At 44.0% G+C, this 24,411-nt stretch overlaps 2 protein-coding genes across 3 annotated transcripts in view; one reads left to right on the top strand and one right to left on the bottom strand.

Moving 5' to 3' along the window:
- The first annotated feature begins 384 nt into the window (after nt 1-384).
- On the top strand, nt 385-6,264 carry dok1b (docking protein 1b). Its single transcript, XM_088294285.1, has 5 exons — nt 385-783; nt 2,275-2,592; nt 2,873-2,960; nt 3,037-3,209; nt 4,036-6,264. The coding sequence occupies exons 1-5, from the start codon at nt 727-729 to the stop codon at nt 5,410-5,412; spliced, it is 2,013 nt and encodes a 670-aa protein (XP_088150411.1). The 5' UTR covers nt 385-726; the 3' UTR covers nt 5,413-6,264.
- Nucleotides 6,265-8,151: 1,887 nt separating this feature from the next.
- m1ap (meiosis 1 associated protein) overlaps nt 8,152-24,411 on the bottom strand; it is a 20,091-nt gene continuing 3,831 nt past the window's right edge. The window contains exons 3-14 of one of the 2 annotated variants that reach the window (XM_088294381.1): nt 23,708-23,793; nt 16,220-16,455; nt 15,946-16,137; nt 15,068-15,242; nt 12,040-12,186; nt 11,838-11,970; nt 11,233-11,374; nt 11,113-11,164; nt 10,378-10,520; nt 10,172-10,284; nt 10,018-10,105; nt 8,152-9,248 (exon numbers count right to left, since the gene is read on the bottom strand). In XM_088294381.1, the coding sequence (XP_088150507.1) occupies nt 9,003-9,248; nt 10,018-10,105; nt 10,172-10,284; nt 10,378-10,520; nt 11,113-11,164; nt 11,233-11,374; nt 11,838-11,970; nt 12,040-12,186; nt 15,068-15,242; nt 15,946-16,137; nt 16,220-16,455; nt 23,708-23,753 (1,713 nt within the window). In that variant the 5' untranslated portion in view covers nt 23,754-23,793 and the 3' untranslated portion in view covers nt 8,152-9,002. The remainder of the gene's footprint in view (nt 9,249-10,017; nt 10,106-10,171; nt 10,285-10,377; nt 10,521-11,112; nt 11,165-11,232; nt 11,375-11,837; nt 11,971-12,039; nt 12,187-15,067; nt 15,243-15,945; nt 16,138-16,219; nt 16,456-23,707; nt 23,794-24,411) is intronic. The other variant, XM_088294382.1, reaches the window with a different exon arrangement.

Below are 24,411 nucleotides of genomic sequence, written 5' to 3'. Positions count from 1 at the left end.
CGGATATGAAGTACGGAACCTTCAAAATAAAACAATCGCGCTCAGGTTGTTCCCCCAACCTTCATTGAGCATGGCACCTATTTTTCGGAGAAAAATTACATGCACACTGTCAATAAAAAAACCCGCAAATAAACAAACAAACGAAAAAAAACAACAATTTCTGTCTCAAATGACCGACAAATTGACTTATACTTGTAAAAACAATTATTCTAATGTAAGAGCAACTCATGGTCTGTCATTATATGTCATCAAAAAATAATAATGTCAGGAGAAATTAATTGAAACTGGATCATTTCTAATATCGCTTTGGTTTTAATCAGACCTTTATACTGAAAGGTTAAGAGGAAGATTGGTTTTTTTGATGCCAGATTTCCAACAGCCCAATCTCATAGCAGCCGTCAGATGCGTCAAGTAGAGGACTAACTTACGGTCAACGTTTCGGAGCCTTTTGATCCCTGACGGGACCACCCGGTATTCGGTTGAACATTTTTATTTCTTTGAGCCATGCCGCTTTGCACCGCGCCCCACGGCAACCGTTTTTGCCCTTTCACGGCCGAGCAGCGGAAGTGAGAGAAGCGGGGAAGTTGTTAGGGGATGTAGAGGCGTGGGGGGCGGGGGGGAGAAAAAGAACAACAAACTCAAGAGGATTTTTTTTTTTTGCTGCTGCTGTCAAGTTCAAGTCAAATTTGTGCTACCCGGAGGGGATAGTCCCTGGAGGCCGGGGGCATGGACACCCACGTTAAGGAGGGGCAACTTTATGTGCAGCATCAAAAGTTTGGCAAGGTAAAAATTTGCTGTTCTTATGATAGTCAGACACCAATAAAGCCTAACACACTTTAGCCAAATATTACAAATAAAAACAATTTATTCTCAGGATATTCTAAAGTAGTTAATTAGCATGCTATTTTACCATTCTTTGATTTGAAGAAAGTCCTTGCTCTGAATTTGGCTGATAACAAATAAATGAAAAAAAAAGCACATTTGCAGCTGGCCTTGTGATGAGCAAAATTTGCTGTGTGAGCCACACACGACAGTCACTTTTTTTTGTAACCTTTGCTCATTCTATTTTTAACAAAACTGCCTTTTATCAGGAAGTGACACCATTCTGACAGTGTGAGGCACCGTGGACACTCATCACTTGTGGTTCAGGCTTGGGCCTCCATGCAAACTTGTGTTTGCTCTTAACGCACCGCTAGATAAGAACGCATCTCCTCGCGGGGATTTGAAAGAGGGTCTTTGTCTATGTGGCGCGCCTCTTTCTGGTCATATGACATGGACTAACAAAACATTCTGACCCTGGCTCCGGCCACCCCACAATAGACACAATTAGTCGTAGCAAAACTTGACACAGTATGAAGTCCAAAGTACAATTTGACCATTTATTGTTTGCGGAAAGACATTGAAACTAAGACGTTTCACACACTATTTCGGCGTGTTCCTGAGCCCACACAGCTTCCCGATCTCGCCTGCACACTTCCTTCCCGCGCTAAACAGATGTGTAAAGCACAGATATGTTCGACCTGGGATGGCAAACTCATTTGAGCTCAGGAGCCACATGGAGGAAAATCTATTACCGAGGGGGCCGAACCAGTAAAATTATAATCTATAAAAAAAAACAATTGGCATCAATATTACGCAGATTATCGTTATTTATGAATCATATTTAACTCGTTTATGTCGTACAGTTTTTTTTGTTTTTCAATAAAACCGTGACTTCAGTTTCTGTTGTGAATAGTGACATCAAGGCTACTTTCTTGTTCAACTTGCTGTACTCATCTGAGCATTGCTTGTAAATATCAAAAATTACACTTTGAATGAAATGCTTACGGATTGACCGCCACATTGAATTTTAATAAACATATTAAAAGATCTGAGGTTGTGCTAAAAGTCCATTGAATTAAGTTTGCAGATGTATCCGACTTGTGTGCAATTAACATCGGCCATTTGGTGAATTTTGGGGCGGCTGTTTATTCAGTTGGGCCGTACTTATTTTTATACTTTCGTAAATCTTCTCGCGGGCCGTATTAAACCCGATTGCAGGCCTGATCCCGCCCCCGGGCCATATGTTTGACACCTATTTTTCAGTTTCTGTTTCGTCTGTTGCTCAATTTGTGTCATCCGCCCATTTTTCTGTGTGCCAGATGGGCATGAAATAGAACAGGACTGCTTTTAGTTCATTGGCATCTAAAAATGACTAACATAAAAAAAACAATAAAACAAAACATCATGTCGAGAGAATTTGACAGTGGCTCATTATGTTGTTCTGTCCGCCAGAAATGGAAGAAGAATTGGTTTGTCCTCTACCCGGCCAGCCAAAATGGCATCGCACGCCTCGAGTTCTTCGACTCGTCCGGGTCGGGAGGTGTGGGCGGCGGCTCGGGCGGGAATTCAAATGAGAAGACCAGAAAGCTGGACAAGAAGATTATCCGCCTGTCCGAGTGCATCTCCATCCTGCCGGCGCTGACGGAGAACTGTCCCAAAGACAACATGGCCGCGTTCTGTGTGGAGACGAACGACAAGACCCACGTGTTCGCTGCTGAGAAGAATGCCGCCAAGGAGTGGATGAATACCATGTGTGACATTGCATTTCAGGTATCCTTTTTTTTTTTCTTTGGCTCCTGTTGGTTTGCTTTTGTGGGCCAATGGCTACAAAATGTTCCCTTTCGCAGTCAAAAATGTTATTTTCAATTCATCAGAGATCCTGCAAGATACCGCTTACATTATCCACTTTGGCATTCAAATTAGAAAAGGTTTGCACTGCCTAGTGCTCTCCCGTTGTTATTGAAAATCTACTTTTAGACGAGGGGAATTGCCAGCAACGTTGCAGTCAATTGAAAAGCCAATTCATGAAGACGAATTTGTGTCCCCGCAGGGTGGCAGCGGGGGCAATGAGGATTCTGACGGTGAATCCCAAAACATGAAGATGTCTGAGAACCTCATCTATTATTCCAGAGAAGAGGGTGAGTATGCAAAAAACGGATAGTTCATCGTTCAAAAAACCAAATCATTCATAAACTGTGTCCAAAATATCGGTAGTGAACGAGTTCTGGGTGAGCGTTCAGCGAACGGAGGCTTCGGACCGCTGCAGGCTGTCGGGCAACTACTGGCTGAAAGCTGAAAGCAACGTCCTGATCCTAAAAGAGCCCAAAACAAAGCGGAACGTCTTTGTCTGGCCATACAAGCTGCTGAGGCGATACGGGCGAGACCGGGTGGGTGCAAGAACACGTCAGAGTGTGTGCGTGCGATCAGAGCATTTTCGGAGCCTGCGTTTGCTCTTCTGACACTTTGATGCTGTGAAGCTGGGGTCTTCAATCCTGTTCCACGAGGGTCACCGTCGTGACTTGTTTTTCCATCTCTGCCGGCTGCAACGCGACCGATTCAAATGATCACGATCGTTATCTAGCTTCTGGAGACCTTGCTGATCATCTGATCATTTGAATCAGGTGTGTTGCAACAAGGAGTGATGGAAAACAGGCGGGACAACGGCCCTCTGGGAACAGGATTGAGGACCCCTGCTCTAAAGAGTGAAATGATGTTTTAAACGTGCAGAGCAGACAAGACAGCAGAATGCTCAAGAAAAGGTCGCTGGCTTAGAGTTGGGGAAAAAAAAGGCTGCAAAAACTTCAGATGCTGGAAAATACAGCATCTTGGTTTATGCCAGTGCTTCCCAAATAGTGGGGTGCGCCCCCCTGGGGAGGCGCGGTGCGATGGTGAGCGGGCGCACGTGATCCTAGGGAACATGCTTTTTTTCCACCGTACTACAATAAAGTGTAATTGCACATCCACTCCACTAGTTGGCAGTGGCGCTCTCCTTGCCCATTGTGCGCAGCGAGTTTTAACTCTACGGCATAGGTTTGTTTTGCAACGAAAATGCTATTATTTATAGTTGCGAGAGTGGGTGGTGGTGGGAGGGGCGCAAATTGTTTTCTTCTTGCTAGGAGGGGCGTAAGAGAAAATAATTGAGAAGCACTGGTTTAAGAAGTCAAGGTCTGAAATGAAATTCGCTAACTTGACTTTCTTGTGCTACTTTTCTAGGTGATGTTTTCCTTCGAGTCTGGCCGCCGCTGTGACTCAGGCCCCGGTAACTTCACTTTCGACACCAAGCAAGGAAACGAGATCTTCACCCTGGTGGACCAGGCCATCAAGTCCCAGAAGGCCCTGGCTGAGGAGCGTCCCCTCAGCTGCCCCGTCTACTTTGACCCAGAGTGCCCGCCATCGCTGCAGCACATCCGTAACGCTGGTGCCGCGGCACCCGCCAGCGGAGACAGCAGCAGCTGCAGCAGCTGGGAGGCGGACGGCGATTCGGGTGGCAGCAAACCAGGCTCCGCAGATGGTGTGCTCGGCAAAAGAGAGGGAGGAGATGGAGGAGGAGGGGCAAGAGGACAAGCAAGCGCTGGTGCTGAGAGACACAAAGGGAGGAGTTTACCAGAATTGCCTGCCATACTGGGAGTTGGAAGTGGAGGAAACACACCTCCACGCTCTCCGAGAGGCCACGGCGCAGCTAAGTGTCCTTCCTCGGCTGACGAACACGTTGCTCTTTATTCGGAGCCAGCGGATGCCGTCCGTCTGCATCTGCATGCGGCTGATGGCCTCTACTCTGACCCGGTGGACAGCATTACATCCGCGCCAGCAGTGCAAACCCCTCGCCTGCGTCCAGTGGGGGACGAGTCCACTGGAGGTGGAGCCCAAACGGAGCATCACCACGGCGGCAGTAACCACAGGAAAGTCCAGGATCTTTATTCACACGTGTACGACCGCATCAGCCTGGAGCTGAGCCATAAGACCGATGTGTTGAGTCTGAACGGGGCTGGGAGTGCGGGAGGGGGTGGGAGATGCCGAGGAAGAGGGGGCCATAGTAACAAGCGAACCCCTGGAGTTCAAGCGGAGGGAGCTCTGCCCCCTCCTCCTTCTCTGGAGCATATTTACGACGAACCGGAGGGTTGCGCCAAAGGAGTTTTGAACTCGAGCAACACATTGGGGATGAGTATTTACAACGAAGCCCGTTTGGAGCCGTACAGCCACAAGAAGCAGGAGGAAGTGGCTGCCTTCACAGGGCCGGAAGGAAATTACAGCACCCCCACTCATGGGAAGTCTTTAGAGTCCCACAAACATTCTCCCCCGATTCGCGGAGGGCAACACCCGCCGGCACCACGATGGCCCAAACCGGTCACCGCTCCCAAACCCGTCTGGGGCAATTTTGCCCGGAAGGAGCCCGTCCGATTGCCTGCCGGGAAACAGAGCGAGCCCGACAATAATGTGAACAACAATAACAACATTAAGGGCAGAGAGGGCAGAGGGGAAATGGATCTTTACAGCAAAGTCTCAAAACCTTCCAAATTGTGGTCTAATCACTCCAAAGCGACGCCAGTGAGCTCTCCTGATATTATCTATGACAACTTGGGAAATGTTTGACAGTCACCCTAGACCAGTGCTTCTCAATTATTTTCTCTTACGCCCCCCCTAGCAAGAAGAAAACAATTCGCGCCCCCCCTATAAATAATGGCATTTTGGTTGCAAAACAAGCCTACAGCAAAGAGTTAATACTCGCTGCGCACAATGGGCAAGGAGAGCGCCACTGCCAACTACTGGTGTGGATGTGCAATTACACTTTATTGGAGCACGGCAGTAAAAAAGCATGTTCCCCAGGTTCACACACGCCCCCCCCCCAGGGGGGCCCGCCCCACTATTTGAGAAGCACTGCCTTTGACCGTAAGTGATCAAAAGGAGATTATTATTTTATTTTTTTTCTGTTTATCAATATTCCATGGTTGTGCCTCGCCTTAGGGGGGCGCCACGTCCTTTTTTGCGAGGACAAAAAAAAAAAGTAGTGAAAGTATTTGGGCGGTTTTAATCCCGAAGTGGCGAAGCAAGCTGACGTGCGCTTGCAGATGCGTGACCACACTGCCCCGTTTTGGTTCCGTGCTGCCCTAGACGAGGAGACGTTCATTCACGTGATCGAGCGTTTATTGCACCTTTCATGCCAATCCAGGGAGACTTGCTACGGTTCGGGTCCAAGGCTAATACAGAAGCTGCGTTATTTTTCGGCTCCATAGGGTGGAAAAAGCTTTGCAGGAATCTTGCAATGTGAAGTCAAGCCCTCATTTGGATCGAGGAAATAGACAACAAGGGGTCATCTGGCTGTTAAACTGGAGGGGGAAGTTGTTCGATGTTATTCCACTTGCATCCACAAAAAAGACTTTGCAATATATGTGTACATGTAAGAAACAGCTGCGCTGTCTGTACATATGACTAACAATAAAAAAAAAAAAATCTTTATCTTTGTCCATATCGTGGACATCTGCCACCAATGTCGCAGTTCTTCTTGGTAAACAGACTTTCTGTTCTGGGGTGAGCAAGCCTGACCTCAACCTCAACTTCCCTTCCCCTACCACACTCTGTTTTTGTTGTTTCGGGCCGTTTCCAACCACTTAATCGTATCGTTAAGGCATGAAGCAGCAGCTTTCATTCGTACTTTCTTCTCTCTTTCTCTTTCTCTGCATTGATTGGCTTTTTGGGGGTTGCCATGGCGTCAGCGAATTGCTAGTGGTTTGTGTCTTGCATTTCAAGTGCAGACGAAGGTCGATCGAACATGAGCTTGGAAGAGGAGGTAGGGGCCAAACGTGCTAATGACAGGATGAATAAGATCTAAAAAAAAAAAGTTTCTCCAGCGCTTTAGCAAAGGCAAGATGAGAAAGACATTGACACGATGAATGCTGGCAAGAAAGTGCAGCATGTGTCAGTTGGCTTGCAAAACAGGCACAGACTGTTCCAGTCACGGCTCCAGTTCTGTATCCTGTTCGTCCCTCTGCTTTTTTTATTTTATTTTTTTAATTCCTCAACAGCTTTTTAACAGATCTTGAGATACTTGGATTACATTTTTAAGGTCCTTAACTCCACCTGTGCTGCATCAGCACAGCGGGCAAGAAAGGAGAAGCGACGGTAAAGGGATCGATTGTCGCGCGTGGTAGCACATGTACTCATTTCTTTTTACCTTTGCCCCTCTTTACACGACTCGACACTTCATTGCTGATATCGGAAACGGATGGATAGCAACAGCTGTCAGTAAAGTTGACATGCTGATGAGTTTTTGAGCAGATTAAAAAGCAGCTTTTTGGAATGAAATCTTTTTCAAAAAAAGCCTTTTTTTGTAAGCGATGTCACACACATCAATGGAGCTTTTGCATGCTTAGGAGGTGTGTGTGCTCATGGCTGTTTCTTTGTGGTTTCCGCACAGAGGGCCAAAAGAGTCATCATAACGCAACAAACAAAAAGTCCTCGCATACCTTGCTCAAGATCAAGTCACAGTCAAGTATTAGGAAACAATTTGTATTACGTGTTAGCGGCTTCCTTTTCGGGTGATTCGATGATGTCGATGTTCTTACATTTTCAACTGAACTGCGATTTGGTCCGCAAGCACTCATAAAACGGATCTGATGCAGACCACCAACTTCTATTTTTAGCGCTGCGTGGGCAAGTCATTCAATTCGTCTCCGAAGATGCATGTGCTCAGTCGTGGTTCTTTGTTGTAGTTTCATTCACCTTGTTTTTGCTTCCTTGACTACTAGTAACTTCAACTCATTTCTTAAAATATAAGACTATTTAATTGAAAGAATCCCATTCTGTTTTGATAAGTTTAAGTGTAAGGTAGTTCAAATTACTTTTCTGACTGCATAGGCATGCAACCTTTTTTTTTATATTTTGATTCGTCTGCCTCCTCAAAGTCGATGCACTTCATTATTGTCTATCTGTGACCTGCATATGAAGTGCGTTATGTGTTTTATTGCTATTCGAAATGTTTTATCGCTGAGGCCAGAACAGACAACTGCAGGAAAGGCGCAGCATGAGTCAGAGCCAAAGATAAAGACAAGTTCTTCCGTGCTGCTTATGGCGAAACAATGAGCTACAGTGTCTTTCAAGTCTTAAGACAATTTATTGATAACTAAAGTTGACAACATGTGTAAACAGGTTTCCTCAAACGGGATGTATAATTTGGGTCAAAAAGTGTCCAAAAAAACAAAGTGGACTTCAAACGAAGACGCTCGGCAGTTGAATTCAACACACCCGCCCACGCAAAAATCACACTTTTGCTATCCTGGTTCTCCTTTATGGTTAACAGTAAGAAAGAGGAACTTCAGACTTGACCTTTTTCTATTTTCTTTTCCAATTCAACCCAACAGCTAAGACTGAATAAATCCAATAGTAAAATAATCACTCGGTAGTGAGCTGAGGGAAAGCACAAAGATCACGAGTAAGAAACAAGCGAAACGGGAGTAAATGTGCTCGAAATGCCCTTGGAGACAAAAGAGTCGTTGTGGTCGTGATGTCTGAATGCGGAAGTCCTGTGACATCACAGCGACATGAGGTAATTTGTCACTGGCTCGCCCCTTGTGTTACAAGGTCCAACATGGCAGTGGAATGGCGGGAGACTCATTACAGTCTGATTCTGTGCATGTGCGTGAGAGAGACCAAATTCTGATGTGTGGAAAAGATTAATAATAGCGTGTCAGAAATACGAGCATGTCTCTACTTTGTGAGGAATGCATTGACTCAAGGGCTCGCAAACCTAGAGGACAATTTAATGTTGTTGTCCCAATTCTAGAATGAATACTTGTTCTTTGATATCTGAACCCTTCGTATGGCAACTTCTCGAGAAGGCGAGAACTCAGTGTGGTGCTGACGGAGAGCAGAGAGCCATTTGTCTACTGCCCCCCCCACTCTCATTAAAACAGTAACGCTGTGTTCCAAGAGGAATGTGAATACTTGTCTTCACGTCAGTACAATATGGATATGTAAATTCATTTTTTTCTTGCCTCTCCCCCCTTTTTAAGCGCAAGAGAGAGTTATTAGCATGTCCCTCAAAAAGAAACAGCAGTGTACTTGTTGAAACAGGAACAACGTAACTGTACGCTGGAACTTATATTCAGGACGTCTTAGGCAACCTTTTGACTCTTTGAAACTAATATTCCTCTTTTATCTTTAATCTTCCCTCCACCAGCCACCCGTCAGTGATCTCCCAGCGTTACCGCGTTATCTTTGTCCCATCCCTCCTGATGAGCAGGAGCTGAGGCCCGGCGGCCGAGACGGCATGTGCTGCTCCTTCTAACGAAGGTCAAAGCTCGACGATGTGGTCTGAAGGCAGGCAGAGGCCTCAGCGGGTCAGAGCGAGCGTCTTCCAGGGTCCTCGACGAGGAAGAGGGATCGGGGGCGGCAGTTGAGTTGATCTTGCTGCGCATTCCAAGCTGGCGAGCCTGGTTTAGAAGGAAGGCAACAGAATACAGTCATGCCTTGTTTAATCACGGTTAATTGGGACCAAAAAACTCGCGCGAAAGCGGAAAAACCAGTAAGTAAAAGGTTGAGTTTTTATTATTATTTGTATTTTTTTATTCACGCCTCTATTACGCTATACACAACAAATTTAACTTTAAAAATGCAAAATGAAGTAGAAATTCCAAGCTGCAGGCTTCTTTGATAAATATTTTGAAAAACCCACAATGCACTGAAGCCACAAAATGTGAAGCGTGAAGTGGCGAGGGAACACAGTATTTAACTACTCAGTGTTGCACTCTGCCGAGGTCCAAACGTCCTCATTTTTACATCCACCTAAGCGTGCCATGTATGTTTAAAATTTGTCATAAATATATTGCATTGTTCATATTGTAATTGGAGCATACAGAAGTTGATCTAGTTTACCGAATGCTCACTTTAATTTGAGTGACTGACTATAACAATTTGATTTTTAGCTTCTCTGAACATAGGAAGAAACAACAGCAGTGCGGTTGAGTATTTTTTCCGCCTTTCAAACTATTTGCAAGTCAGCAGCCTTATCAGGCCCAATGAGTCACACAGCCAACAGCTCAGCGCTTTCAGGTCACTGCAGGCCTCAACTGACAAAACACAAATGACAGTGAAGTTCCGAAGCAACCACTGCGCGTTATTATTTCAACGGATTGAAGATGGATTGAAGGTTTGTTACAAGCTACGTCAACTCAGTGGGGAAGAAAACCAAAAAGTGTTTACCTGTTGGGGTTGACTGCTGGCCGTGGCAACAGCGCTCCCTGGTGGTTGACACGGATATGTCTGGATTGTGGGGCGCACATTTGAAGCACTAAAGAGTACAGACGCATTTTCACACGTTCACGTCTCACATCTTGATCGCATATATTTAGCCCACCCCAATGGGTAGTGCAGCTTGGTGACGAGGATGCTCCTGAGATGCTGGTAGAGGTTGCTGCTCAGAGAGCAGGGGCTCAGCGCCTCCTTCTCTTTTATCTGGTTGAGGCAATCCTGATAGAAACCGACACAGAGCATGAGCCAAACATGCCTCTTATCATCCATTTTGGTCAAATGTAACCGCAGAGAACACCAAGGTCATTTTACCGTTATGACCTGCACGGCTTCAGACGGAGGCTCCTGTAGTGGCTCAGAGTATGCGCCAGGCAGAAACAGTTCCCTGCAGACAACTGGCTTCAGGAGCATGGCGAGTGATGGAGAGGGATGGAGGAAATAGAAAGAACACAAATCTGTGGTGCAAGCAAAGACACACACCAGGACGCAAAGCATGAATTCATGTTGCATATATATGAGTTTGTGTTAAGAGTTTCAAAGACAATAACCCATCATTAGCATCCATCTTCTGTACCGCTTCTCTTCACAAGGGTTGCGGGAGGGGTGCTGGAGCCTATCCCAGCTATCTTCGGGCAGTAGGCGGGGAACACCCTGAACTGGTTGCCAGCCAATCGCAGGGCACACAAAGACAAACAACCATCTGCGCTTCACACTCTTAGTGTCCCAATCAACCTGCCATGCATGATTTTGAAATGTGGGAGGAAACCCACGCAGGCACGGGGAAAACATGCAAACTCCACAGAGGAAGGCCGGAGCTGGAATCGAAACCACGACCTTTCCACTACGAGGCCACCGTGATAACAAGTTGTCCACCGTGCCACCCCATTATAAGCATATACCACAAGAATAATTAACATCATGATGTGAGATTTTGATATTGTCACATCCTGAATTTTGAGTCAAAGTCAAGTCAGGCTTTATCCATGTCTGACGCTAATCCAACTACTACTGCACATCACACAGTTGTGTGTTTAGCAAGTCCCGCACCTGAGCCTCCATCTATTGGATCCACCTGCAGCAGCAAAATCTGGCCCTGATCCTGAAAAAATAAATCAGACAGACATTTAACACTACAGAAGGTGAGACAGTAGCCGCATTTGTGTTTACCTGCAGCGTGCGGTTGAGCGCCTGAAACCTGTGCTGGTTGGTCTCAATCTCCTCCCAGTTCAGCCGCCAGCAGGTAGTCGGGATGACGACTAGCGGCAGGCCGTACAACACACTTTGACACACGCCAGCCTTGTACAGGGCCCTGCAGGCAAGCAAGCACAGACACACACACACACAACCACACACACACCCCCGCACACACACACATAGAGGCTCTCATGACCTTGATGAGAATAAACACAGAAACAAGATAGGCTTGTTTTTTTAATTGCAAATGTCTGAGCGTTTTGTGACTTTGTTCAACTAACAATTTACACAGCCCACAAACATCCCATTTTGAACCTGTTTTGAATGCTAAAGATTTCCTCACAAACAAGTTGTGGACAACATAATTGGAGAGCAGGACATACAGTAAAATGCTCTGCACAATCAGAATGGGAGCATTCATAGACACAGAATACAAGTGACAATACATGCATGATTGATGGAACACTCATGTCCAGTTCATCGCTCCAATCAAAAGATTAAGGGTGGACATTTTTTAAATATTTTTCCTCACAGCCACTTGAATAAAAAACAATCACTTGATTAGTCCTCAACCCTACTTGATTGCTCTCATCCTTCGGGGTACTTGAGTGGCAGAAAAGACGTCACAAAGGCTTTCCGGCTTCTGCGGGGGGTTCAGTGGGAGGAGGACGGGGCTGATAACACGCTCCCGCATGTCGCACTTAATGTACACTAAAAAGCAGCAAAAAGCCACGTCATGTCAATGACAGCAATAATGACATAGTAGGAGTGCTGACAAACCTGGACTGGGACTCTCCCGTGGGCTTGGCAGGACAAGGTGGATGTGTTCAGAGTCCACTCCATATTCTTGAAGCCATTCCTTAAACACTCCCTCTACTGCAAACACATTGTTGTCCACCTGCTGCAGGTCCACCAGCACCAGATTTTCTGCAGGAGGAATTTCACCAATCTTATAAATCACATTCTGTTTTCTGATTCAAAGTCCGCTGAAAACAAACGAGCACCCATTGTGGCCACTAGATGGCGACATATGACCGCAGACTTCAAATTAATAAGGTGGTCGGCCCTCATCATTGCACTAATAAAGAGATAGGAGGGAAAATATTGGATGGTGGTTGCAGATAAAGAAAACATAGTCAAAGCAAATCGATTGTCTCTGATAATGTGTTCCTGTGGAGTGAGAAAGCAGAGATAACTGGGAGAGGGAAAGAAGAGTTATGAGAGCGTGAGAGAAAATCTTTGTAAATGTCAGCCAGGAAGGGAGGCGCGAGATAGCAAAGAAGACAGACGCTGGATAAAAGGAGAATGGACTCAAATTAAGTGTGAATTACTGAAGCTTTTGTGAGGGATCTCCTTTTCCCAAAGAAGTGACTCAGCATGATGGGTGACAGTCATCAACTTCTAACGCACTTGCTTTGTTACGACAAGGAGAAGAGCAATTATCTTTAAATTTCTAAACCCACACTGTAGCGTCTCCGTGTATAATTCTTCAAAATCGATCGCATTCCTTGTTACTGGTTTCATACCCAACCCTTTGATTTGTGCCCTCATCACAATGTGCGACTACTGCATCCGCCTTTTTTTTTTCTTGCGTGGCCTTAAAAACATGTTGAAACCAACAGCACATGTTTTGTCCGTCTGCAGGAACACTTGTGTAACACAGCCGTGAATAGGCCATTGATGTTGTTGAGCACTGAGACAAATGCCACATTGATCGTCCGCCATGCAATATGGGTGCTCGACATACTAGTGGCAGTGTGACCTAATTGCCTCGCAGGCACGTTTGCTCTTTGGCGGGTGTTTGACAGAGACAGAGACTTGTAAAGGACACTCGAACAAAGAGGAAGACAACTGCACTATGTATTCTCAGGAGAGGAGGAACAGGAAAGCGAAAATGGCACAAAGAATAAAACACTGACTGGAGCCTGTGCCACAACTTAGACCTGTTATCACCTAGTCTAAATTCTAGTCTACTTTGAGAGACTTGGTCATGTGAAGACTTTGTAAGCTATATCAAGATACAAGAGTCTGCAACACGAACATGCAATACCAGCCTCCATTCTGATTTCCTCCGCATTCCTGCCACTGACTTTGAAACCCACATATCTGGGGAGTGTGCAGTGCACTTCCTGTCTGTGTCTACGCTTGTGCAGTGTCTGTGGTCAGGTCTACCAGCACTTGGAGGTGGGGTTTCTTCCAGAAAACACATTTCGATACCACAGTGACGGTTGTCGCAAGCAAAAACAAGAAACTTTAGTGTGCGTGACTTGTGAACACACACACTTTTACCAGCTTCCACAATGCTCTTCTGCTATTGTTAGGAGCACAATAATGAGATTTTAGTTATTGTTATCTGTGAGTCAGCAAGTTGAAATTATTTCGGCATCATAAAGCATGATTGTGTTTTGGGTGCTCATCCATAAACATGCGTGGGGTGTAAGAATGGCCTAAGTGCTTGCAAGGAGGCGGGGCAACAATTATAAATAGAAACGAGCGTAAGGCTTTACAGTTTTGCATGAAACAGATCGCCCACAACATTGGTTGCTTTTACGAGATAAGCCGTTATGTAATCTGATTTTAGGTGTCTGCGAGGAAGACTCGTTTTGATAACTGTTTATGATCTATTGTCATGTTTACCACATGCATTGGACTGACTGGTAGTCGTCATGCTGAACCGCCACATCAAGTTGTAGACTTCCGTCAAAGAACAAGGAAACATTTTGAGGTTAAATTACAAGTGATTACGACCACAGTTTGGATTTATGAGGACATGAATCGGCGGTAATACAAAAGATATGGAGAAAGAGGTTGAAAGCAAACGGGAAATGGGATAGGAGTAAAACACCTACGTCCTATTACGCCTCTTATGAAGAGGGGTAAATAGAAGGAGGAAAGAGGCGGAGACAGCAATGAAGTCACTGGAGAGAAGAGCGGGTGAGGGGGGAAAAGAAGCCCCCTCGTGTAAGGCTTTGATGGAGCGAGCAAGAGGCCCTGCGGCAGACTATGATTAAAGAAAAAGTGAAAATGACGGTGTAATTACACTGATTTGGGGCCACACACACACTTCCTCTGATGTAGAGGAAAGGTGCAAAGAAAAGCACTAAAAGGTCATTTCCAGCATCTGTGCATTGCAACTGTAAATTGCAAAATTTGAAGCAGTATGAGCAAAACAAACCGAACGGACTGGACGGTTCCTCAAATAGCATCTACCTTAAGCTTTCACGGCTCAGACTGAGCGAACACTAGAGGATTAGCTGGATCTTTAATTGAGACTGACTTGATGACATAACCCGATCCTCATAAATAACGCACTCATTTTAATGCGAACACGATTTTTGACCAAAAACAAACACAGTTAGACGGCGTTAACATCCAATTCTTGATTCGTTAGAACAGCTTCCCGTCTTGCTAACTCGACTCGTTCATTTGTTTGCGTTGCGTCTCCTTTTTTCATGACCCATTTCTTGAATCCTCTCCCAAGAGAGCAAGTCCAATAGCACGGAATTTGTACCGAGGCCCTTAATAAACACATTTGATCTTTTTTTTTTTTTTACTTAAGGGAAGAAGTGTTGCCTTGTTCTTGTGTTACAGAACCGCAGCACGTTCGTTTCCTACAGTGACTTTAGTGGTTGACGAGAGAAATTGGCACAGGTTCTTTGGCTGTGTGAGGCAGACACAAGTACAATCGTAAATGGGTCAGTCCTTCCCGACCATGAGGAGAGAACAGGGTGGGAAAGTACGAGGAACGTGAGGGGGAGTCAAGTCTGCTCGAGAGAAAGATAGCAAGGAGTCAGTCTCTCCTTCCTACCTGCACTGCAAGCCAGAGGTGGCTCTTGAGATGGGAGTCCATCTTGACCCCACTCTACCTGACTGTAGAGCTGCACCACCAGGAAACTATTGATTGGATCCAGGTCGTCATCCTTGAGCACGTTTTTCAAAAGGCTAGCCATGCCTTTCCCTGGGCGGCTGGTCACCACGGTAACCTGTAAAAAAAAAAAATCCCCTTGAATCTCTGGAGCTTTCTTCGGAATGTTTACAGCTGTTTTCTCTTCACTAAAACAGACTTTGAAGCCAAGATTTCACTTTGGGGACAAGAGAAACAATAAAACATTGTTTGTAAATGTAAGATGCTTTGTGAAAAACATGACTTCATATGGTATCACCACACAAGGAACACAACAGCTGCTGGAGAAGATCTGTGAGGCTCTCTTGGGTAATTTGTATCCCTAATGAGAGAACATAAGAAAAATCATTAATGGGATTATTATAAGATCTTGCTGAGCTCACAATAGAAACAGTTGGTAGACTCATCGTCGGCACCCTCTGCCAGGTGCAAGATAGTTCTGCGCAACAAGTGGGAGTAACTTCAGGAGTAAAACGTTTGATAGCAACAACTCGGCTGTAGCTTCTCTGATGTCCGTCAAAAAAATCAGCAGATGGCTCAGCTGTGGATGAAACGAGCCCATTTCCTGCACTGATGTGTACATAAGCAGCCTCGAGGTGAGCATGCTGATAAAAGTAGCGAAGGCTTTTTAGAACAACACTCACACTTGCCGGGGAAACCATTTTTAAATTCATATCAACCACAGGAGATATTTAACAAGCTCCTGGAGAGCTTTTCAACAGTCCTTCCAAACTAAATAATCCTTTCATAATAATCCTGTTTGTTGGTCAGCCCCGCCTCACCTCGACAGATATGTTGGCCTGGATGTCCACCCCACTGAATTTCCTGTATTGGTTAAATTGTCTCTGGCTATCCAGCACGGCTTGTCGCAGCATCGCGCCTACACTGGCCAGTTCTGTGGTGACGCCTTCGCTCGGGATCGCCCGCAGCGCCTGCATGCAGGAAAGCAACCTGGGCAGGTTGCCACGCACTCTCTGAAAACGGGGAAAAAAAAAAAGATGAGAGGAGGTGAGGTAAAAACAGAAGTTTGGATGAGAGTATGGTCATGTGTATTACAACAAAAGGAAGCAGACACTCCTTCTGACTGCTGATGGCAAACACGGAGAGGAAAGGAAGCCTACAAGGTCCCTTCAGACTACAGACCAGGGTCAGGACATTTTCAAGAGCGTCACAGAGAACGGTACAGGTCTCAGACCACCAGGGGGGCATTGCCTCAATGATCAAGACCCGGGCTGGTTGCCGTAGAAACGCGGTGTTGGAGGAACCAGAACTCTTCTTGTGATTCATGTCACCTGAAAACATTGAGGAAAAAAAGTGTTTATATTGACTTCTTTGTTTTAACAACCTTTTGCATGTAACCTGTTGAAAAAGAAAATGCTGAGTTGAGCAAAAACAAAAAATGTTAGGAGATACAGAGGCAATGTATAATAAAAATAACAGCCTCAGAGTCACAATAACTGTGAAGCACTATGATAAAAAAAACTATAAAAAAAGAGCTTTGAAACACTTAAACCTAAACAGAATCTGGTTTATCAATGCCTCACGCTTCTTTTTTTTAAACGCTTCTCTATTTATGTCTTGACTGGAAAAGTCATCAGGAAATTCAACCTGGACAGGAAGCTGCTGCTAGCCTTCTACCACTCGTCCATCGAGAGCCTGTTGACGTACTGTGTCTCCACCTGGTACAGCGGCTGCACTGAGGCGGACAGAGTGAGGCTCCAGAGGACAGTCAAAACAGCGCAAAGGATTATTGGCTGCCCTCTCCCCTCACTGTCGGACATCTACACCGCCCGGTGCCTCAGAAGGGCTCTCAACATCGTCAAAGACAATACCCACCCAAACTCACACCTGTTCGACCTGATGCCCTCTGGCAGGCGCTACAGATGCATCAAATCGAGGACCAATAGACTGAGAAACAGTTTCTTCCCGAGAGCCATCTCCATTCTGAACTCTCACACACACACGAGAACACCCTTACCTTGCAGAACAGCATCGTGATGTGTTTTTATATACCCTATTCAGTACTAAATTCCATTGCACTCTCTTATTTATTTATCTAATTTATATATTTGTCTGTATTATTGTTGTATTGCACTGGAGAGGGGAGCTCTCTAATCTTGTTGCACACTTGAGTACAATGACAATAAAGGGATTTCTAATTCTAATTCTAATTCTAATTCTAAATCAGTGCAGCATGAAGATTTCATGGATAGACAGACTGAAGTTTTTTTTCTCGATCTTCCTGAAGATTATGTCATGGTCTGTTTTCGTCTAGTTTAGTCATCTAGTTTCAGATTTTCCTTGTGTTTCTTTGTCACGTTAAGCTTATGGTGTCCACCTGTGCTTGTCATGTTGTCCCATCACTCTAAAATCTCAAGCAACTGACCCAATGGGAAATACTGTCAAATGAAATGTACTGTTCTGCAGTGTATTTGTTTTTATTTATATATCCATTTATAAAAAAAATACACATACATCACGAGGTCGAAGAACCTTTTCCCATAGAAATGAATGGCCTGCGGTACTTACTCAGTGGTGGACTTGTGAAAGATCCTTTTGTTTCCCAGAAATCAATTTTCACGTACTAACAAGCAAGACAGCGAGGACATGTGGTTGGTGTTCTTATCTGTCCTTTTCACGACCCACAAACTTTTTTTATGTGGTTAAGCGTATTATCTCATAATTAGCAAACTGCTAATGAACGAATGCTAAGGTTCTCCTAAACAACGTCTCCGAAGTTAATGTTAGATAATATAATAAAAATCGTTAATATTGCGTTTAACAACGGCTCATTACGTCGATGGGATGTTACATTAACCATATAATAAACGTTTAGTTACCTAATTTAGCAGGTTTATCTCGTCGATTCAGCCAAGTCACCCAACGAAGGTTCGGTACACCCTTGATTGGATAGTTCAATCCACTCTCCACTAGGGGCGCCAAAATGCACAAGTGGAGTCAAAGTACACGAATAGCATAATCACAGCGTTATTTACATAAATAACACATTTGGCTTTTCTCAAAACGTAAATTGACCACAGTAAATGGGGGACCATTTTATATGAATAAGAAAGAATTTGGTCACTGACCCTGCCAGTAAATACATACTAGAACATGAAAAGTATATTTAGAAAATTAATTAAATTCATATTTTATATGGCAAAGCATGAAATAAAGGAAGCTGTCGACTAACATTTAATGGCAGCTATTAACACAGCATGCAAATGATAGAACTCCGAACACAAAACAGTGACAAACACCGTACCTGCAGGGCCATACTCGGAACAGTATATTTTGCCACTTTCAACGTCATACTTTCAGCCAGATTGAACCCCGAGCATATGCTTGACATTCATGCACATTTATATTTATTGTACACTTGGATATAAGACTTTCACTCTCACTTATGGCCCCTTTGTCAAGGGGTGAGTTTAGATCCAGGCACAAGAATACACTCACATGCCTCGTCATTTAGTTGTGACGCGCACAAACAATCTTTTAGGTCAATGGCGGCTTTTCAGCAGCAAACTAATCCGGTATGCCTTTTTAAATGTACTTTCGGGGATTTGAGGGAAAGTTTTGACTGTACTTTTGCTTCTCAATTCGTACACCATTTTTTTTGTGTTGGTTTAATTCCATAAAATGGGAACTACAGACCATTACTTAAAAAGAAATCCCATTTTCAAAAGTTCTTGTTTCCAGTTCCAACATTCACTTTTTTGTACAACTACATCAGGATCAGATTTAACAAAAATCAATGTTGATGTATTTGTGAATCATTGTCTTTTATCCATGAGACATCTCAAGCCGGAAAATTCCTATTTTTGTGGCGAGTAGCAAAGGCACACGTTTGGACTTAGCATTCCTATATTAGAGGCTTGAAAGACATTTTCAGCGGAAGGCATTTTATTTTGACGACTGAATGTACGATGCTCACTTAGGGGGGGGGCAAAGTTGCAAAAGTATTATTAGACAGGCAAACAAATGGAAGGGAGGCTTTTAAGATGCGGCTTAATGGAATAATGGGTGTCGTGCATCGGCGAGGAGAACATTGTTGCCAGATCGTAAATGAAGGCCTGTAAATTGCAAAGATTGGTGGGGTTGAGGTCAGGACTCCGTATGATTTAGGGGAACTCAGAGTTTTAAAACAAGTCAATTGATTATACTTCTACATTGTGATTTGTGCGCGTGTGGGGGTGTGTGTGTGAGTGTGTGTGTGTTGACGAGTGTGAAAACAACAACAAAAAAAAACAACAGAAAGCAGAAGCTGTTGATCAGGTGACTGCAGTCTCATCAATAAGTCGTTGTTCCCAAATTTTTTTCATGCGCATGATAACGGCAGATGATTCCATCATGAGTGCGCTTCAACAACTTTGTGGCTACTTGGGACATTTTTTTAACAGGACGTCATTGGGTGGACACGAGCGCGTTAACGACAAGTACAGCGACGCTACGGAACTGAATGCTGTCATCTGATTCTGTCCAGGAAGTAGCATCTGAGCTGGCCCAGCTCGTCAATGGTTTCAGAAAGGATTTACCACTTGCAGATAAAAAAAAAAGCCTTATTGAAGGCAATACAATGATTATTTTTAGAGACTAAAAAGAGTGTGAGGCATCCTTCATCTCCCACGAGATGAATTGACTTCCTGGCCGCGCTTTTGGAATTTGTGGGAGGCGAAGCTTCTGCCTAAGCAAGATTAGGCTGAGCAGAAAAGAAAACCTAAAAGTGTCAAGATATTCTTCTAATTTAATGTATTTCTCGCCAACAAATATATTTTTCTCTCTTTGTCACATGTTTTTGAATTTCAACCAATTTATTACGCATGGACCGAAAGTTTACAGAGTGATTTATTTTAAACCTTGCAGAACTGGGACTAGTTTTTACTTTTACTTGAGTCATATTCTAAAGTGATGTTATTTTTACTGCAGTTCAATTTGTGGTTTCACAAATCTTGCGTTCCACTCCTCATCCTTGTGACTGCTCCTCTGCATCACTTTTGCTTTGGCGTGCTCTTGTGCGTCAACGTTTCACTCTAATCCTCGACCCTATTGTCATGGAAATTAGGGCTGTCGCTCCGTACCAATCTTCATAATAAATATGAATGATGAATATGGCTTTTTTTTTTTTTCTCAGGCACGCTCATTGTACAGTGTGTGTATGTGCCGTTAACGGGCAATCGTCGGCACTTTATCGTTCTTGTCATTTCAGCAAAAGAGCGAAAAAGAAATAAGGGGGGGGGAGAAAAGGATGTGTGAATAGAGAAAGATGGTCGAAAAATGTGCCCATTGATTTGGTTCTCAACGCATAGAGCTGCTGACAACCATGCTCAAGCCATAAAAAAAATAATAATGATCATAATAAACTCGGCTAGGCGCTTAGCTTCCTCAAAATATTAGGAATTAAAAAAAATATATATAATATAAAAATATATATATATATTTTTTTTTTCATTATCTTCCTCAAAATAGATGGCATTGGGTGTTTGCTGCACACACAAAATAGATAAATCCGTTCTAATGAGTAGCATAAAACTGAAATGCAGAGAGTGAGAGTGGACAGAAAAAAAAAAAGTCATTTTACTTTTTTACATTTGCGTTGTAATCATGTTGCAGTTTGTTGCGCTTCCATTTCCCTCCGAATTTAGACATGCTGAAGGGACAAAAAAAATTTGCTAAAAGGTCAACTAAATGATTTCATTTTCATGCCGTCGCTCATCTGAGCACTATTGTGTTCACCCCACCTCGACACTCTTTTCAATATTCAACCCAGTCGATCGTAAATGGTGCGCCCTCTTGAAAGGAGCGAAAGAAACCCTCCCGCTAATCCCGTTGTGGGAGAACAAGGGCCAAGGCGAAAAGAAAAAGAAAGTCGTACGCAGTCCTGGAGAGTGGGTGACATTATTTGGATGAAAGCTTATTTGAAGAGGGAAGGGATAAGAAGACGTGGATGCGAGCGGGCGCCATAGAGGGGTCTTTGTGTGTCAACTGTTAAATCAGGCACGTCACGGCACCTTTTTGTTGCAAAGCCTTTTTCGACTGCTGCGATAAGTGCCTCGATTCTCTGATGTGTACATGAAAGACACGAGCGCGGTGGCGCACGAGGGAAGTATTTGTCAAGCAACAAGTTGACAGAGTTTTTGATTGTTGAAGGTTGTGAAAAGCTGCAACATACATTTTTATCCCAAGATGGGTGGGCAGTGGGCACTTGACCCTTTTTTGCCGGTCAGTCCCTTGCCCTCCTGCTGCTATTTTGGTACGGTTCTGGCTTCAACCCACCAGCCTTACTAAGAAAAATTGTCGGCTCCCGAACCCGTTCCGGGCCCTGGCCCACTCAGCCCCACCAAAAAAAAAAAAAAAAAAATGCCTAAAAGAGTTCTAGGTCATAAATTCTTGATCCTCTTCAAAGTATGACTATTATTAGTGCTGTACTGATGAGCTTAGAGCAGTTGCGATGTCTCTATCTCAAAGAACAGTTTAACCATCCGTCTATGTTGTCTTTCTTATTTTCATTCATTTTTACTTGATGTACTTGTGGGACCTTCAGGAAGAAAAATTCAAATTTTTACATGCGTCAGATCTCGCCGACGATCTCGCAATACTTGACCACAGGGACGCATTCCTTGTCCTGCCTTTTTGAAACTTCTCCTCTCTTCTCACACACTCGTCAACGCAGCTGGCGCCAACATGCTTCCCTTTCATTGCCTTCACTCCCATTTTCATCTCTTCTCGCCCAGTGGGAGGTTGAAGGAGATTTATACCAACTCATGTGATATCATTGTTAGCGTCCTCTCTCCTCACACACTGCACAAAGAATGTGTGCGTGTGCGTGTGTGTGCGTGTGTAAGACAGATAGATCATGATCACACAGGTGACATCAATAACACTAAATGCATGTGTGTGTTTTCTCCTTCTGACCCAATGGTTTGTTCCCACACCACAGGGACTGGCCAGCTGTGTGTTTGTGTGTGCGTGTATTATACAAGGTGCCCCTCGGGGTGGGGATTGAATTTGTGTTTGAGTTTTGAGGATTTGCCATCCGTGCACTTGTAACCAGTCTGTTAACCTCAACACTCGCTCTCTCTCTTTCGCAATGTGGTGCTCGCCGGACACCAAATTAGGTGCACCTGTGCAACCTCGCGACAGTAATTGCAAAATTGGAGCTGAAATTCCAACATGCACTGTTCAATGCATTCACCAACCAAACTCTGACTTCACTTTACGGTGTCTTGAACATTGAATATGTTCTGTACCTAATGTTGTGTCCTGCCAGGGTCATTCTGCAATCTTATGCAGTGAAGCCGAGCAGTCTTATCATCTAAGCTGATTATGTAGGAAGTGTTTTTTTGGAGTGAGTGGTGAAAGATGCTTACAAAAAAGGGGGACAGTGGGTATTAAGTTGTTTTCGTACATGCTACTGCAATCCAATTTTTATGAGACCTTCCAAGGCATTGATGCCGGCCGGTCTTGTTGTCGGAGTGCTTTTAGGTGATTCACAATATGGCTATTTGTGTCATACTGACTAATACCTTGAGGCCAGTTGTTGTGTTCTTGATGTTGTTTTGAGCGTGCAATAGCAGATTCCATATTTTCATATGATGTATTTTATTTATAGATATATATATATTTAATTATATATATATTATATATATTAAAGAATACAAAAAATTATTTTATTATTAGATTATATATTTTTTTAGACTGTCACAGAAAAGATTTGAGTTTTGCCTGCCTGTAAATAAAAATAAATGAAAAACAATGGGAGTGCCACTGCCACCTATTGTGGTGGATGTGCAATTACACTTGATTGTTTCACTACAAAAAAAATGTTTCATGTTCCTTTGGCCCAAATTCCTGTCGTGCAAGTATCACATATATGACTTTATAAAACATATTTTCAAGGACACATTAAGTAGTCATTCTGAACATTGCAACCAGTGAAGGACATTGAGATTGTGTCCGTACGGAAAGCGCTTTGTTACAACTCCAGCTGTTGTGAAATGCGCTTTTTCAATAAAGTTGTATTTTATTGTATTGTATAACTCCTTCAATGCATCTTGCATTTTCTCCAAGCCAAATAACATCTTAACCTTTATCTGTACGAAGAGCCTTGAGCACTGAGATGAGGAGCAGACGGTCATTTATCTTTCATGTTTTTTTCCGACGCATCTAAACCACTTAACCACAAATTGCACTGATGATATTGACATCGCTGCCTGTAGAGTGCTTGTCATCGTATCGACTGACGTCAAGCGCGCATTTGCCCATCAAGCCCGCGTGCAAAACAATTTACTCACATTAAAATACTTTCGGGGCGTTTTTAGTGATTTGAGATATTTCGCTTCACTTATTGTATCGAGCCAGTCATTTTGTCAGTGTGTTTTTCCCTGCAGCTCTTCTCTCATATTTTCAATTTTTTTTTAGAGAAACTTGAAAGCTGAAAACGCAAAGGCCTCTCAGAGGCCACCACGCACCAGTGGAAGACGTTCCCATCCCCTCCCTGTCTGGAGGAACTTTTTTTTTTTCTTACTTGACTGCAAAACTCACTTAAGCGCAATCTCCCTCCCCCACGGAAGGAAATGTCAGAAATCATTGATGCACTGAACAGGAAGCCACATGCAAAATCAGGTTGACTGAAAAAAAAAAAAAAAAGATGATGAAAGTTAGTGTGCGCTCTTTGCTTGTTACGACACAATTAAAACGACAAATTGATTCACTTCGGGCCGCTCTCGCACACTCGTGTCAATCTGTACGATGGCGCCTGCTTGGTGTTGAATTTAATCTCGCTTTAAATCCACTAATCTCGCAGATGAATAAAACCCTCACTCTGTTACTCTCACACACGCGCACACACACACACATATTATTATCATAACCACCATTGTTATTCTATGTAACCATCGCCTTTGGGGGAGGACACTTGATCTGATATTGTCTCTTCGCTTTGCGATTCCAAGCATATTGTAAAAACTATCGCGCAGCGTGGAAGCAGATGGATGCTTTTAGAAATTAAAAAAAAATAATAATAAAATCAATCTAAAAAGTAAGTGCTTGGACTGCGCGAAAGCAGGCGCCGTTCTGGCTCAGCACTGCTTCATTGGACCGGAGCCAAGATGGCAGATGGCCGCTTGTCTGCGGGGTTTGGATTCCGGCAGGGCCTTGAACACGGCAAACACAGACAACTGGTGGGAGGAAGACCATATTTATTGTTTCTTCGTCCTTCTTTCTCTTGTTTTGACTAAATTTGGGCT

The sequence above is a fragment of the Idiotropiscis lumnitzeri genome, chromosome 4, assembly GCF_059441095.1.
Source record: "Idiotropiscis lumnitzeri isolate Australia: NSW breed Sydney's pygmy pipehorse chromosome 4, RoL_Ilum_1.0, whole genome shotgun sequence".
Lineage (NCBI taxonomy): Eukaryota > Metazoa > Chordata > Actinopteri > Syngnathiformes > Syngnathidae > Idiotropiscis > Idiotropiscis lumnitzeri.
Note: the sequence above shows the minus strand (reverse complement) of the source record. Positions and strands in the feature narration are given on the sequence as shown.